The sequence below is a fragment of the Fukomys damarensis genome, unplaced genomic scaffold (genome assembly GCF_012274545.1).
Source record: "Fukomys damarensis isolate Sample0158 unplaced genomic scaffold, DMR_v1.0_HiC HiC_scaffold_24, whole genome shotgun sequence".
In the NCBI taxonomy this organism is placed as follows: domain Eukaryota; kingdom Metazoa; phylum Chordata; class Mammalia; order Rodentia; family Bathyergidae; genus Fukomys; species Fukomys damarensis.
The window spans coordinates 16,262,195-16,280,082 of NW_022900936.1; the positions used below are offsets into that span (position 1 = coordinate 16,262,195).

Sequence of the window (17,888 nt, forward strand, 5' to 3'; positions counted from 1 at the left end):
AACTTGGGCCAGGGATGTAGCTCAACAGCATAGCATCTTCCTGGCAAGTGCGAATGCCCTGAGTTTGATTCCCTGAGTACCCCCCAAAAAAACAAACAAAAAGAAGTCTGAACTTTAATATATCAGTAAATTTATTTCTATATTGTTTTTCTTCTTCTCTGTAGCACTGCCACCATGCAATTCTTTTTCTCATGTTTCACCTAGAAAATTGCAATAACCCTCTAATAAGACTTCCTGGGCAGTCTGGCACCAATCAAATCCAGTTTCTATACTACTCTTTGATCTATGCATAGAGCTTCCCAAAGACCCCAGTAAGAAGTCCAAGTTCTTTAAGTGTCATTATACACCTTCCTAATCTTTCCCCCAAGCTTCTGATTACTCCCTAGCCTTACCCAACTTTTTTCTACTCCAGGAACTCTTGACTTTTCATAGTCCCTTAAACATATCGCAATATAATAACATTCCTATAACATTTACATATTGTTCTTTTGATCTGAAATACACTGCAGCTGTAATCCCTTAAATTCTCTTTGATTAGCTCCTAACCTTCCTTTAATATTCAAAATAGGTTGCCTCTTTCCGTAATCCATTCTCAGTCATCACACATATACATATAGCCCTTTCACTCATATTTAACCACTCTCTACTCACCCACACACTAGAACATGCCCTCACACATGCTGACACATTTGTATTAGGCACTATTCTATTTGCTCTCACAGAATCTTCCCCATTTTCTTAGTGCATTAGATTATAACTAACTGCATGCATGTATATATCTTCCCCAATTTCTGTCTTCCATGTATCCCCAACATCATATGCAGGCCAGAGAAGATATAAAAAATGCTTGACTTTGCATAATTTATGATTATCTACAATTTAAGATTATATTTTTTGATGTAAGGATCTTCCAGAACAGAAGGCCATAGAAATTCTCATGGTATCACACACCTGCAAACTTACGCAAATTTTCTTCTATGAATTCGTGGTACTGCTTGTATGGTTAGTTAAAGTTCAAATGGATCTGAGGGTTAGGCCCATTTATCTCTACTTTTCCTTCATTTCTTATAATGCTGTAGACTCACACTTAGACCTGGAATTCTAATACTGCCAACTAAACAAAGTACAGTGTGTGTGGACATCTTTGTCTTCGTACGCCAGTCCTTCTGCCTCTGCTATTGAACCATTCACCTTTCTATCCCTCATGTCTTTATGTAATTGTTACAAATGGCAATTTTAAGGACAGATATCTACCCCGAGCTTAGTCACTCATGGTATCTCTGGCCTTGGCCATGTGTCTTGATCTAGAAGTTGATCCCCATCTTCAGCTAGCTGGTCACGTTACTTCCCTGGGATTGGGTATATTGAACTAAGACAAGATTGAAATTATTTTTTCTCCAGTAGATAATGGTAAGATACAAAACTTATTTTATTGGGGGCTGTATAAGAGCAACTGTTCACAGTGAGAGAGAATGATCTTGATACTTAGATAAGAATGGATTGCATGTGTATTGCTTTAATGAGTATGAAGCTAGATCCTGAGAGGAAAATAAAAGGTGACAGCACCAATGAATCATATGAGGCTGACACAGGTGAGATTGTGAGCAAGACCTTTGGAGAGGTGTGACCATGCAGCAGCTGTGAGGTCTGGGCAGCCCCAGGCTCTGGAGAGTTGTATGTGGATAGTAAATGTCAGAATAAGGCAAATCATTAGCAGGGTGAGAGCAGGATATCTCAGCAGACAGTGATCAATCACAGGCTTGTCTGGCAGAGCATGAGGACGGACTGGGGTCTGGGGAGAGATCACAGTTATATAGAAGGGTGAGCCAGCACTCATGTGTACAGCCAAGCAGTCAGCAGAATCATGTAAGAAAATACAGAGTATATGAACACATGGACTCATTGCCAGGAGGCTCTAAAGTCATCAAGTTCAGTTACCTGCTTGCGCAACTAATTCAGAAAGGTTTACAATCTCCAGCATCAATCCCAGTCCTCTGGAAAACTTATTAAACCTTTAAATTCTAGGGCCAAAAATTCTACATTTAAATTCTAGCTGCCATTCTGACTGTTCAAAGTGTTTGAAACTGTGTGCATGCTTGCAACTCTTGATCCTAGAGTCAGTGGCAAGAAAAGATTAGCTCTGAATTTTCATAATCAGATTCAGTCTCTTAAGTCATTTTTATGCTCTCAGTACTTAAATCTTGAAAACAGTGGCATTTCAGTGGAAATATTTGAAGTATCTGTTCAAAAACTGGTTTGTTATTTGTTTGTTTTCCATTTAAAACATGATTAAAAAAAGATTCAGAAAGCAAAAGGAGAAAGTACTGTCTAAAGTAATTATCATGAGCAAGTTGTGATTAGCGCAGTGGGAGTTTCAGCAAAGGCTATTTCTAAAGCGTGCACCGTGCCAGTGCGATATAAATAAACATTCTTAGGGTTAGAAAGAGGAAAGCTGTGTACAGTGGTTGCCTCTGTTTTAATCTAGATAATGATTGCTTGTCCATCACTTTCATTTTATTTCAACTTATTTTATGAACTACAAAAGGTGTGATTGAAATATATTGTAACTATTTAAATGTTTTAAATTGTTACAATAAGACAAACTGCTATTAATCCCCCTCAGAACACTCCCGCTGGCTTCAAACGCACTTACTTATCCCATTGTTCTCATCACTTTCGGAAGCAGTTCCAGGGGTCCTCTTCATGAGTGTTTTCGTTGCACTGTCATGGCCTCCTCAATGTCCTAACTCAGTTCAAAATATTCATCCTTCGTGGTCATGTTGATATCAGAGAAGAGCCAGTTGTCCCATGGTGTCAGATCTGGTGAATAGGGTTGACGGGGACGTACTGAAGTGTTTTTATGAGCCTGTTTTGCATTGGATGTCAGTTGGCAGCAGCATTCACCATGTTTTTTATCACACTTCCTAAACACTAACAAAATAAAAAAATAAATCCAATTATGGATCAAATTGAATAATCTGGTGGGAAATTTAGCCAACTTTCATTCTTCTCTTGTGTGCATTCTACTTTGGCTTTGTTGATGTACAGGAATGTTTTTTCATTGCTTTAATTCATCCCACACAGACTATCTTAAGTAAATAGGACTACTTAATATTCCCTTTAATAAAAAGATGGAAATACTTTTGCTTCATTTATCATCTATTTTTACCTTGTAAGGGGAAATGAATTCATTTAAAATTTATTCTTTTGAAATGTACTAATTTTTTCCAGAAAACTTAATCTTCTGAAACTTTTATCTCCTGTAGTGTATGTCATAAAAACTCTTATGTCCATATAAAGAGTTTCTTGTAACAAAAATAGTCTTAAATTATTACATAGAATGTTCTTGTTTTTCACTATGCTTATTTTAAAATGCACTTGTAAATTACTTGAGAAGAAATAAATTTAAGTTTTTTCCACTTTAAACATTATTTAATATAAATTACATCAAAATAGCTATATAATGTTACTGTGTAGCACAGCTGAGCTTAAAAGTGTGTTGTAAATACTATTGTAACAACATTATTAGAATCTTTTTTTACAAATGAGAAGCCGGTTATGAAATGAAATATATTATCTTCGACCCTTCTTACAAAAGAATTTCATATTTTCATTATATCTACCTCAAGTACAATGAATATCTTGAGTATTAAATCCTTATTTTGTTCCAAAATTTCAATCCATAATTATGTTCCAACTTTTTTCATTTTCAACAACTGGCCAATTCCATCCATGAAGCTAAGCAATAAGAATTTAATATTTGTGTGCTTCTATAATGACTTTTGTGGCAGAAGCTTAAGGTATTTATTCTTATTAACATCAACCAACTCAGATACCACATATATTTGCCTAAATTATGCTTTATAATCCATAATGTCAGTTGTCAAAATAAAAATAATATCAAAAAGAAATTATAGTTGTATCTGGTAAAATGACATTTCAGGTTTTATCTTAAAATTTATAGGTGCTTTTGAGAAAGGATAGCATTGCTTCTATTAAAAAGATTTTTATAGGTGATTGGTATGTAATAGTTTAAATAAATGTGATTGAAGTAGCTTATTTATTAAATATTTTTTGGATCACAGAGTACACTGGGTTCAATCTCTTAGCACTGGAGGAAGGAAAGACAGAGAGAGAGAGCAACGGAGAGGGAGAGAGAAAAAGAGATCAATATGCATTGGAAAATATCTGATGTCATTAGCTATATGTAGGTAATTGGTGAGTGGCATATTATTTTGCCCTAAAAACTTAAGCAGTATTAAAAGCTGACACCTTTTTGAATCTTATCTATAAAAATATTTACATATTGCTTGTGCTTTAATAACTCAATTTATAATTTTAAATAATACTTATTATAGAATCTTATTTTTCAATGATCCCAAAAATAAACACATAAGAAGATTTTGAAAGAGGAGAAGACAGAACAGCTAGGACTCTCATGGCCTGAAGAATAACAAAACCATGAGTTTTCTGAGCTTCCTCAATTATCCCAGGCTTCCAGGGAGGAAGCTAGTCATCTGGAAACACTAGTGGGCTCAGACACAAAAAGCCTCAATAAAACCCTGCCCTCACTAGAGGAACAAGAAAGAGTCAGCATAGCAAGATAGAAAAGTTACAGGCAATAACCATTTGTCGGTAGCGAAACACCACAGGGGAAAGAAATATAGCCCCATTCAATGCAAGCCTACTGACAAAGGTCAAAACAGACCTGCAAAAATATGTCAAGCATGTTTTGAACTAAAAGGGCTAAAAAGAGCAACAGACAAATCCACAATTGTAATTGAGGCTTCTACACTCATTTCTCAATAACTGAGAGAACTTGGAAGAGAATCAGCAAGGATACAGCACTGAAAAACTTCACTAGCCAGCAGGATCTAATCAGAAAGCACACAGAATCTGGAAAGAGTCCCACAAAAGCACAGCAAACAGATTTTGGACAAATGTGCAAAAACAATTCAATGGAGAAGCAGTGGTGTTTGCAATAATTGGTACTAGATAAGTAGGAATGTATGAGTTTGAAAAAACAAAAAAACTAAAGCTGACACCTCATACAAAAATTAAACCAAAATAGGTCATAGGTTTAAATGTCAGATGTAAAACTATGAATCTTTTAGAAGGTAATAAAAGAAAATCTTTGAGACCTAGGGCTTGGTGAAGAGTTCATGCATATGGCAACAAAAGGACACCCCACAGAAGAAAATAAGATACACTAGACTTATAGATTCCCTAAAAATTTTCAAGGTTTTAATGACATTTGATTTCTAAAATTAATTGCTTCTCTCTTTTCAACTGTTGTCTACACCAAGTGCTCTATATACAGGAAGATTATTTTTGTTTATTATTTTTTGTAATTAATAACATTAAATAATGCTATAAATTTTGTGCTTGCCATTTTAAATTGTTAATAGGTGTCACAGGATGAATAACAGCGAAATCATGATTTACTTTTAAAAGCTTCGTTTAACACATTCATGGCAACTTCATTATTATCCTTAAGAACAAGAACTTTTGCAGGAGCTACTAACAGGAAAACAAAATGTGACTAATATTCTACTTTCTCCATTTAAAAGAAGTATTAATAAATATAAATATGCCCAAATTTGATATTAACAGATTCTAGAACACATTCTTTGGAAAGTCCGTGTCTTAATAATTGGGCCAATGATTATTCCAGGAATATAAATTAGGTCCTCTAATTTAATCTTATTTAGACCTGAAATTATAATACGGATGAGGTTTTCAGATAACTTTCCATTTTCTTACTTCAAATTATTTCTTTTGATAAATCTTCTTGAAAAGATGTATCTATTAAACTACTAGACTGTGCCACTCTTTAATTACTAGTAGGCAGCACTTGCAAACATGTCTCACATTCCATGTTCATAATTTAATAATAAAGTGAAAAGTGCCTATAGAAATACCTTAAAGTTTATTGGAATTCTCCGTAGTATTCTATTTTTTAAAGTGAGCAAGAAAATGTCTGAGAGAGAAAAGTCTTCTAAAAAGTATATCTGTTCCTTTCACTTTTCAGAGCTCTTTGAGGATTTTAGAATTGCAGATTAGGGTGCAGATTAGTGGCAAGAACAGATTTAAATGAACCTGGGGTGTTTTACTAGTCTGGGTGTAGCCCATGAGTGTTAATAGCTCAGGAGTGTTAATGTACTCAGGATGCTGTCCGGAAGGCTCTGGGGGTATGGGAGGATATGCTGCAGATACGTGAGACACATCTGGCTTCAGCAGTTTGGGTTGAGAGAGTACAGGCCTATGCAGTATAAGTGTTCATGAAGCGCTGAGAATTACCACAATTTTATGTGACAAAAAGGCTGTGAGCACAGGACTCACGATGAGAAATCTGGCAGGATGGTCTTATAAGTGCCATGCTGACTGTCATCTTATAAATGAGCAAAGTGAAACAGAGAGGCTGAAAAACTTGCCCACGGTTCCCCAGCTTCAACTGGAATGCAGCTGGTCTGACTCTTTCAGAGATCATGCTTGTAAACCTGAAAGACGGAAACAGTACAGCAAAAGACTGGGTCTCTAGAGTAGAAACACAAAGATCCTCAGGATACTATCAGTCAGGCTCATATTACCCACATATGAAATTGGAGAATTTCTGTGGAGAAAAATGAACAGCCCAAGGAAATGATACATAAGTCCTGACCTCTGGTGATCTCCTTCCTTGGATCTGCACAGTGAACATTCAAACAGCTATTTAGAGCCTGTTTTTAAAATAGAAGGATGTATTAGTCTGTTTCTGTCCCTATAATGAAACACGTATAGCTGCCTAAGTTACAAAGAAAAGAGGTTTGTTCAGCTCACAATTCTGAGTCTGTAAATCCAAACAGATTGGCATCACTTGGTCAAGGGGCCCCGTGGCTGTGTTATATAAGGGCACATGGTATCAAAAAGGAGCATAAGCGAGAGAGAGTAATCATGTGACAAGACAGGAAGCCAGAAGCAACTGGGTCCCAAAAGAACTATGTTAATCTTTTCCATGGGCATGTGCCCAGTGACCTCCTAACCTCTTTAAATCCCACACCACCACTTAACTTCTTCACCTAATCAGTCTTTAGAAGACACACATAAACCATATTCAAACCATAGCAAAGGAGACCCAAAGATCATCAGACATTCAAGGAAAACATCAAAAATGGAGGAGATCAAAATAATAATTGGGAATGTAGAGAAGAGGAAACACAGAATACAGAGAGTTTCAAAAAATGTATCTTCAGCACCTCAGCAATTAAGAAAAAAGACTGGGGCTGGGGATTTAGTTCAGTGTTTCTGCCACCTGCCTCACAAACACAAGGTCCCGAGTTCAATCTGCAGTACCAAAAAAAAATAAAAAGGAAGAAAGAAAGAAAAGAGACTGCATCCATAAAAGGAAATGAAGACAATATTTTTAAAAAGAGGGGAGTACAATAGAGGATAAGGTAAAGTAGGCGAAATTTAAAACTGTGAGAGCTGAAATGTACAAGTTCAATAAAACTTTGGAAGATCAAGTCTGTGAAATTCCTCAGAAGTTAGTTCAAAGAATGAAGGGAAGAAATGAATTGGCAATTTTAGAATTTATAAATTTATTTCCGGTTAGGTTTCCAGAAAAAGGAGCATGGTCAATGGTTGGGAAATTACCAATTTAAAGTCTCTTCATGAAGGAATAAGGAATCCTAAATCTGATAATATATATTTTTTTTAATACCAAGCTACATTATGAAGTTTCAGAATACCAGGAATTAAAAAAAAATGCTAAGGAAAAATAATTCCAGAAAGAAAGAAAAGAAAAAACTTGATATCACACAAAGAAAAATAATTGTAATTATAATGCTATGGGATTTCTCTATAGCAGTGCTATAGTCTGTAAGATGAATAATGCCTTTCATTTAACAATTCCATATGTAGATGCTAATGTGTGAATGTGTCCCCAAAGGCCTATCTGTGAAAGTTGTAGTATCTAGGTGGGTACTATTGGAAAATGGCAGTGCAGTCCTGCCCCCTTCCTCTTCCTCTAACTTTGCTTCCTGGGAGCTTGACACTATGATTTACTGCCTTGCCATAACCCCAGAGCCAACAGAGCTGTCTTCATGGACTAAAACCTCTGAAACCATAAGCCAAAATAAGATTTCCTACTTATAAGTTGAATTACCTTAGGTGTTTGTTACAATGACAGAAAACCAATTAACACAATAGCCAAATTAGGCATCCAGTGAGTTGAGTTATTTATAGGGATGTAAAGACCAGAAAGCTACTTGTCTTTGAAGCCATCTTTAGGAAGCCAATCAGGACTCTGCTTCCACAAACAGGTCATTTCATCAAGAAATAGTAAGATGTGGATTCATAAACTTGAGCTGAGGACACTAATCCAGTCCTAGAGAAAAATAGTTCTAGAATCAGAGGAATGGACACAATTAGTAGGCCAACTCGAGGCAGAAGAGAAATAATTTTTTTAACTGTGCTTGAGTATGAAAAGTTACTGATAATTGTGTGAGAGATTTCTAGGAATTTTGTTCAGAAGAATTACATTAAGGATATGGAAAAATGAAAATTCCTATAGAAAAATAAATTGAAGTGAGAACTAACCATGACACTTTGTTCAGCCAAAGAGAAAGCAGTGTCAAGATAACCTTTTTAACCAAGGTTAAAGCTTGTCTGAGAGTCCTATATCCCCAAATACTAAAAAGTGACCCAATACAAAAGAATTTAAAATTTTAAAATAAAAGAATTAATAAAAATATGGAGAAATAAGTTCAAAAGTACTAGAAGATAGCTGCAAGGATTGGAAATGGTTGGGAATGCATTTTGGAAATACACAAATTAGAAAGTAGAAAATTTTCTTGTTTCTCTGTATTTACAAGATAGCCATTTAATAGCCATTCGAAGAGTATCCTACTGCAGTTCTTCTGTAAATACTTGCATTATCCTGCTCATACTTGCTTTTCCTTTTATAATATTCTTATTAAGTTTGCCCTGTATCATGAACCTTTCACCTCGATCACGGTGATGAATGTCCTCATTATATTACTTCTGCACACAAGTGCTCTGTTTCCTTAGGAATCATTGCTACAAATGATACTTTCTGGTCAAAATTTTCATTTTGATAAAGATTTCCTCATTACTTTTCAAAATAGTAGACAAATATATATGTCAACGTTTTTGTTGACATATATATTATTACATATATATTACCCACAAATAATGACAATAACTATCTCATGCCATTTTCTTTTTCTATGTAAGATTTTGTGTCATTAACAGGGGTAGAAGTTTGGCTTCCATAATTCCTGAATTTAATGAGGGTATTTATTATAACCTTCTTCTGGATAATAAAAAATGCATGATCCTTGGTGTGGTTTTTTATTTCATTTTGTTAAAAATGTATGAAGAGTTTTAATCAACAATAAAATGTTAAATTGTATTTCATATTTAGTCACTTATCAAACTGTTTTTTGAATATGACAGTCAATAGATAAACCCTTTACTATTTAGGTTTCTAGCAGAATGACCATTTAATTGCTGTCTTAGACAGCATATGTAGAAAATTGTACTTTGCACAAAAAAAAAAATGTACTTTTAAAACTGATTGGTAAATGGTGCTGGAAGAGAATTCCCTAAAGGTTTATAACTTTTTTTTACCTGTCAAAATACAGAATATTTGCTTGCCTAATTCAAGAAATTTTTTTAAAAGCGTGAGCCTCAAGAGCATTTGTGAAGAAGCGCTTGTAGTCATGGAGCTATATTTGAAAGACTGGAGAACCCTTACAGACCTTTTTTTAACAAATGCACTTCAATTTTCCTTTTAGGGGCACTGCGATCGCTGGCATTGTGTTCGGAATCGTGTTTATCATGGGGGTCATTGCCGGGGTCGCCATCTGCGTCTGCATGTGCTTGAAGAACAACCGAGGGACCCGGGTGGGCGTCATCCGAGCCACACACATCAATGCCATCTCCTCCTACCCTGGTAATCAGCACAGCCTCCTCCTGAAGGATGAGTCTGCTTTGTTAGTTATGCTCTGCTCCTTAGAGAGAGAAGAGACATTAAGACTCTCATTGAAATAACCTCCAATTTTCTGGAGCTTTCCTAAGTAAATGTAGATCAGAGCTCCAGCTTTGAATAGATATTGCTTACTTAAATCCAAATAAGAAAATCTATCTTGTATTTGACCATATTCATATTTTCACTGGTTGTTTGATTAACTACAATTGCCATTCTGCCGGAATTAAAGAGGAAATTCACACCCACTCCGTCTACCTGCCACTGAGTTCTGACAAGTAATTACAGAGAAAGTATGTTATATGTCTCAATAAACTAGCTTCTGATTCAATGGGAATATATGTCTTGAGAAAAAGTATTGAGGAAAGTTTTTATATGTCCTCATTATGCAAAGAGAACATCTTAAATTTCTCAACAGAGAGCAAAGGTAATATATTAATAATTTGACAAGCATTTGTTGAGAATCTGCTAGAAGTTCCACATAAATATATTGAGTACATCTAACCACATGAACAAAATGCTTCATTCTCTACTAGAGATTTCAGTAGTGTTTTCTAATTGTATAAGTATAATTTGACATATGAAAGGGCAAACACGTTCTAACTTTAACACATCCGTAGGACAATCCCTTCCCATGACACTCGTGTCCTTTCTCAATGCCTGTGAGAAAGGATCAGATGCCTTCTACATCCAAGTCTTCCCTGTGTGTCAATTCCCTAACCCTTCCTTCCTCTGTTTTTTCTCTAACTGCTTCCACAGAAGGGAGCACATCTCTGATGAATGTGGGAACAAAAACGTCGATTTCCCTTCAGTCAGCTCTTCCTCTCCTCTGGTATCTTCTGTTCAGTGCCTCAAGGCTCAGTCTTATGTCTTCTTCCCTACTCTGTCTACTCTTCTTTCACTCTATCATTTGGCTTCACAGTCATAAGTTTCATTTATATGTTAATACTTCCCGTGAATTTCACCAAGCATGTTTGAATTTTCACTTGGTTGCCTAACAAATATGCAAAATGTAACGGGATTAAAATTGCATTGATAATAACTCTCTTCCCAAAACCTTTGCCTTTTTCAGTTCTTGGCCTCTCTAGCTTTCCTGTTGCTCAGACCATAATTATTGGATTAATTCTCAATTAATTCCACTCGTTCTTCACAATCTACCAAGAAAAAATTTGAGCTCGACCTGCAAAGTGTATTCAACATCTGATGGCTTATCACATTGAGAAGTAAACAGTTATATTTCTGGTGTGAGCTACTCTGTCAGCTCTCTCTTCTTTTTTTTCTTGTCATTCTGACCCATCTCCCAGCATTTACTCCTGGGTCTTTTCTGAACAAAGTGGCCGAGTAAACCTGTTAAGATTGATGTCGAATCACTCCTATACTCACTTCCAGAGGCTCCCCATTTCCAGAGGAAGAACCAAAGCCAAAGGTTCCTTACTGCATCTAGTGACAAAGTTGCTCTTTTGAATGGGGACCGTCAAGACACTGCATGAAATGGCCCTTTTTCCCCAGATTGGACCTCATTTCTTTCTCTCTCCCTTACCACTCAGGCGTTATCAGACTTTGGTCCCTTGCTGTTCATGAACACACAGGCCACACTACCAGTTCAAGGCTTTGCCTGGAGCACTGGCTCCCTTGCTTCATTCAACCCTTTGATCAAGGGTCACGTCCTGAATGGAGATTGTGATGTGTCTCTCTCCAGGGCATCCCAGTCCTCCTTAGGATACTCTGCTTTCTTTCCAGGATACATTTTTTTCCATTGAGTTTATTTGTACTTTTTAGGTATACAGTACAGTTACATTCCTCATTGGGATCTTGTACATGATAGATGTTGGTTCTGATTTTTCTTCGCCCCCTCCACTCTTCCCTATTTACAAAGACTTTGTTTCCATTTTTTCTTTTTCTCATATTTTTCTTTTCCCTTCCTTATTTCCCCTTCCCTTACTCCTTTAGCCCTTTTCTTCCTATTTCACGTTATCAATTATACAACTTGAATCTTATTTACAGGATACAGTTAATCTTCCAAGTTACTATAGTGATGGCAAACCTAAGGCACCCATGTCACAGTGGGCTGTTCATATCATTGAAAGCTCTGTGACTATGTTTTTCTTTTAATGTAGGAGTTGATTTTCCTAAACTAAAACCTCAGTATTCGGGTTTAATTGCAGTACTGGCACTTTACAAAGAATAAGTGGGTTTGGGGTTGCAATTTTAGCATTTGGTCTCTGAAAGGTTCTCCATCACCACTATAGTTTCCCTAATCATAATGTTCATTGTTGACTGTTTATCTTCCCTCTTCTAGAATACTAACTTTGAGTCAAAATGCTTTGACTATTTCATTCACCTATCTACCCCCAGTGTGTAAGAGCAGGTATTGCACATAGTGGGCATTCAGCAAACATAGCTGAAAGAAAAACTCATGACAGCCTAGACTTACTCATATAGCAGTACCTGTGGGATTGGCTTTAAATTCCACCTTGAAATATGTAGATTTTACTCCCTACAAAAGCAATTTGCAGTTTTGAATATTCCAAAGTTGTCAATAATACTGTTGAAGTTGGTATAAAGATGTTGGGACTGAGATACAAGGAAAAGAGTAGATAGGACTTTTTGTTTATTCTTTACTCCTCCCCATTGTTTTCCCCTACAACAAACCTACAATTCAAGGGATAAACAAAGGAAAATTAGAGCTATTAATTGGAATAAAGTCTCCAGAAATAGAAGGACGTATTCCAGAGATAACATTTTCAATATACATTGGCTTGATCAAAAAAGATCAATCAAAATTTATTTTAATACATTTAAAAATATTTTGCAATATATCCTATTTTATTTTGCTTTTCAATAAGTCCGAGCACTGAATAAAATTAGGTAATAAAAACATTATTTTGGGCCGGGTATTTAGCTCAGTGGTTCCACCACCTGCCTCACAAGTACAAGGACTCAAGTTCAATCCCTGGTAACAAAAATAAAAAACAAAAACAGTACTTTAATATGAAATAATTTTTAAATTTTTAGTTTTGAGGTTTCTATTTTGTTCGAGAAACATATTTTCAAACTTTCTAATGGCGTCATTTTTCACTGACATCACAGTAATATGTTGCATTTTCAGTAAACACTTTGTTCTGGAAACTGAATAATGCAAGAAACATTTTGAACCTTATGCTGGAAGCATTTTTATTACAAAAAGACTGGGTCTTCGAAGCATAATATGCTCAAAGTCACTAATTCAGTTTTACTTGAAGAACCACAATACTGTTGACTGCTTTTCAAAATCTTTCATGTGTAGAAATACGAAAGACTTTCACCCACATTAATTAGTTTACTCTGTGATAATTGAGATAATGACCCAATTTATCAAATAATATAGTTCTCTAGCCTAGGAGCCAGATAAGTGGGAGAACATAATTTATCGGTCATTTTATTCCATGGTGAAAGTCCTCAGTGGAAGCCTATAGTGGGGTGTCATTATGCTGCACTTGGAAAGAGAGAATGTCATTCTGCTGTCACATCTGCCCCTTTGTTGGAAAAATGAACTTCTAAAATTAAGCCTTTCATCCCTGCCATGTTGGATACAATGAACAGGTGTCATCTTTCATTAGCATTATTTTTTATGTGGACCTTGTCAAGATGAGTATTATTTGTCAAAGCTGTACATTTCCACTACCTTCCAGAAGTTCAATGTAAACAATGAAAAGCGAACATGTTAACCCACTTTTAAAATGTAGCTTCGGCTGCTACTTACACATCTAAAAGGAAACAGTATAGTAAAAGCACAACAAAAGGATTGGCAAAGATAGAACATCAAATGCCAACAAAAGAAAAGCAAGAGCTTTCAGTGCCATCAAGAAAATTGAGATTTGAAGCGCAGTATTGAGTCTGCTGGGTGAATAAGACTGGGGGAGGGGGACGGAGGAAAAAGGCTCTTTTCCTAACTGAAGAATGACAACAGATAAATGTAGGAGAGAGTCGTACAACTAGAGGGAAATCACTATTTTAAAATCACTCTAAGAAGGTTTGCACCCAAATCATCAACAGATGCTAAAGCAAAGAGGGAAATTTTGCCGAAGAACAAGAATTTAAGGATATTAAAGTATATACCAGATTTCTTATCAATAATAAGTCAAAAAAATACTAACTACACAGTTGAGCAATCAAACATTTTGCCAGGTGATCCAAATTAATAGCGCCAAGGAGGGACAGATGGACATCATGAACTTTTAAGTGTATCACTCTGAGGCTCACATCTGTAGTTCTGTGCATGTGGTGCTCTAGGAGTTCACAGCTTGAATCTTTGCATGGGAAAAATATCTGACAAAACCAAATTGAAAAACAAGAATTGACACAGAGATTGGGGGAAAATGTCATTTATTTGGGAAACAAAGAACCACAGTTTGGGTACACTGAATCAGAGCAGCAGAGGAGGTTTCTTGGAGATTTCCACAGAAAGGTTGTTTTCAGAGATAGTTCATTGGCTAGCAGAAGTCCTAACTGATCACTGTTCTGATTAGGTTACTCCCTGCTGCAAGGTGTCAAAGTCTGTAAACTGGCTTCAGTTGCAGGTCCAAGTCTGTCCGGACATTCTGTGATTTAACAATCGGCAAGGATCAGTGCAGGCATCTCGGGATTTTGGACTCAGCTTTAGAAAGTCTTAGTTATCTCATTTTCCCTCACATTCAATAAAACAACTAACCTGTAGTCTTTAACATGTTTGGGAAATACTTCACTGGGAAATCCACCCTGCATTTCACCACTGAATTCACAACTGAGTGCAACCTTTTTAGTCTGTGCATTGAATCTGAGGAGATCTTTGAGCATGCAACCAAGCTTTTCAGAGACTACAGACTCATCCTAAAAGTTTTTCTATTTGTACTGAATCTGAAATAAGCCTTCATCTCATGTGTAACTTCTTTATGTACCACAAATTCACACCAGAGAGCTTCCCTGTAATAACATGGCTGTCAGCTTGAGAACTGGAGGGAAATAAAATGAATGTAATGAATATGGCCCAAGTCTTCACCCAGGCAACCTGTTTCAATATAAATCAGTGAATGAAAACATAAAGTGATAAAGCTTTCTTTGATATCATATAAATTATGGTTACAGGATTAATGCTAAAGGCAAAACCTATGAATATATTATATGATAAAGTAGTGCTGGCACCTACAAGGGTTTTGAAATGTTTTGCTATAAAGTGGGTTGAGGGGCCGGGGACTTAGCTCAGTGTTGTGCTGCCTGCCTCACAAGCACAAGGTCCCAAGTTCAATCCCCAGGACCAACATACATAAATAAATAAATAAAAATAAAAAATGGGTTGAGAAAATCGGGATGGACATGAAATCAAGAGATTTTTTTGCTTTTCCTCCCGTGGACGGCTCCAGATCATGGTATCATGTAGTACATTAGTAAGTGCACTGATAAGAAAGGTGAAGGAGTAAAGTGATGAATACTGAAGGGAGAGGAGATTGTTCAAAATAAAGGTCCTTCAATAGAAAGAAAAACAGGACCCAAAGCACAAGCAGACTGTTTAGCTTCAGCAGGGCTAAGAGGTGAGGCCTGTGTCTAGGCCCATATGAGGCCTTCGTAGATCTGCTGGTTAGAGCAGGTGGATCTTCTCTTTTGCTTGTGCCTATTTTCTCAGTGAAATAAGCAAGTCGTCTGAGAGTGGAGGGATTGAGATGTTTGTGGTTAAAGAGAAAGATAAAGCATGAAATCAAAAGACAGCAGACGAAATGCCTAAATAAATGTATAATTTCAAAGCAACACTTAAGTGCCACCACATTTTAGAAAATTATCATTTATTTAGAGCTAGGTCTGTTATTCTGATTGTACTTTTTCTCTTCCCACATTAAGTTTCTGGATGCAGGTCTGTGGTAGCCAAAATACTGAATTTAATCAGGGTCAGGGTTATGCCAGGTAGTAAGAGGAAAAAAGAAATAAGAATGTCAACAGCAGATGCAAAGAGGAAATTTTAGGGATGGAGCATAGATTTAAGCTGCATAAAGAAGGACATCAAGACAGGAAGGAGATAATGTAAAGTAAAACTTTTTAAATCACATCAGCTAATTGGAAATCCAGGTGGGGTTTGAGATGTAGTAGAATGGGGTGTTCTAGAAATACAAAAGGTACTAGTCAGATTCACAAAACAAGATTTACAAAACAGTACCATTATTTCTATAAACAAGCTTGAGGAGAATATTAGGGAAAGCAAATCATGTCAAAGAACTAAGAAGCAGGTGTACATAGATAATGAGGTGACCAGGAATAGTAATAGGTTCTGGGATGAAAAGAAGCAGTGGATCCAATGAGTACTTTCCACTAAATATGGGTTTGGAGCAGGAGGGATATATACATACATATCAAGAAGTGAAAAGTAGTATGAGCTCATAGCATATACCTGAGTTTTTAAAGAGGGCAAATATAATTGTTTGAAAAATGGCTACAGAGTATGAACTCTGAGCACATATATTGGCCCAGTAGATTGCAGTAAGGGGAGAAAAAGACCAGTTCTGATTTGAGAGTGTACAGAAGAAGTCACCCAATCATAGAAAATCAAATTTAGGTTAGAGTAAAAAAGGTGAAGGGCAGTGTTCACATCCACTCCTTGAGATAATGATTTCATGCATTTCTTCTCCCTTCTAAGTCAGAATTCACAGCCTTCCTTCCTTACTCTTAGCAGATGCTTTCTCAACAGATCTTATTGCTCAGAGAAACAGGAAGGCACAATCAGAAAAGAACTTTCTTGTGTTCTGGGCTAGAGAAAGGTGAAATAAGGTGAAGGAAAGAAGACTGGCAGGACTTTTCTGGTGACAGTCTTTGTTTTCCACCGAGCACAGGAAAGTCAGAGTGAGGGGAGTTTGCAAGATTAATCAGATTAGACGGGCAAAGCTTTTTTGGTTCAGCGCCCACAGTTGTCTTTCTCATGGTGACAAGGGGATGTAAAACATAAAAGACTTTGTTGATTTTATCTGGGAGGAAGAAAAACAATCCTTTGTATTATCTCGGCATCTTAGGCCAAGTATTTTGTTTGACTGGGATGACACAGAAGGGTCCTTGCCAGTAGCTTTGTGAGCCTTTATTAAAATCCTCTCTTTGGATGGACCTCAGGTGAATCCTGAGTAGTAAATGCAGGAGAATGGAAGAAAGGTTTGCATTTCAGCATAGTGTTAGAAATTGTCTTTAAAAATATCATCAGTCATAAAAGTCACCATTCCTACTAGATATCAAAACTATTTAAAATCAGTAATGATTAAAATGAGGCATTTGGGTACAAAAATATAACTGGGTCATTGAAATAGAACAGGGAGATTAAAATTTTACACACTGTAAAGGAAACAGCAAAACAATACAAAAAGCAATGACTGTTTGATATGCTACATTTAATTGGGCTTGACAGAAATCTTAAAACTGAGAAAAATAAACATAGATGCAAAAATAGAACAAAAGAAATTCTTACAAGAAGAATTAAATATATAAATGTTTATACATAATCTCAGATTGATTATGTAACATATGTGAAAAAAGACTAACTTTTAGGCTTATAAACACCACCAATGAAATAATAAACATCTGCAAGCACAAGGACCGGAGTTTGATCCCTGATACCAAAATAATAATAATAATAATAACAACAGTAGGAAAAACATGAAAAAATAGTTTGTCATGGACAAATTTTAAACTTCAGTATGTCCGTCAGGTAAAAATCATAAGATAAAACAGGCATTTTTGACAAAGTTTTCTTAAAATAACAATATTCAATTTTGTATGTTTGCTACATCCTGTCCCCTCAATTATATTTTAATTCTAGTTAAAAGCCTAATTCATGAGCCACCCATCCAGAACCAAAAACAATTTACTGAATATGAATTTCAAACAGTAGACACAAAATGGAAGAATGTATACT

The 17,888-nt window shown here is 36.1% G+C and overlaps 1 protein-coding gene across 1 annotated transcript in view; it reads left to right on the forward strand.

The window, feature by feature from the left end:
- Positions 1–17,888, forward strand: part of Cyyr1 (cysteine and tyrosine rich 1) — a 97,854-nt gene that overhangs the window by 71,507 nt on the left and 8,459 nt on the right. The window contains exon 3 of the mRNA XM_010608570.3: positions 9,798–9,955. Coding sequence (XP_010606872.1) covers positions 9,798–9,955 — 158 coding nt within the window. The remainder of the gene's footprint in view (positions 1–9,797; positions 9,956–17,888) is intronic.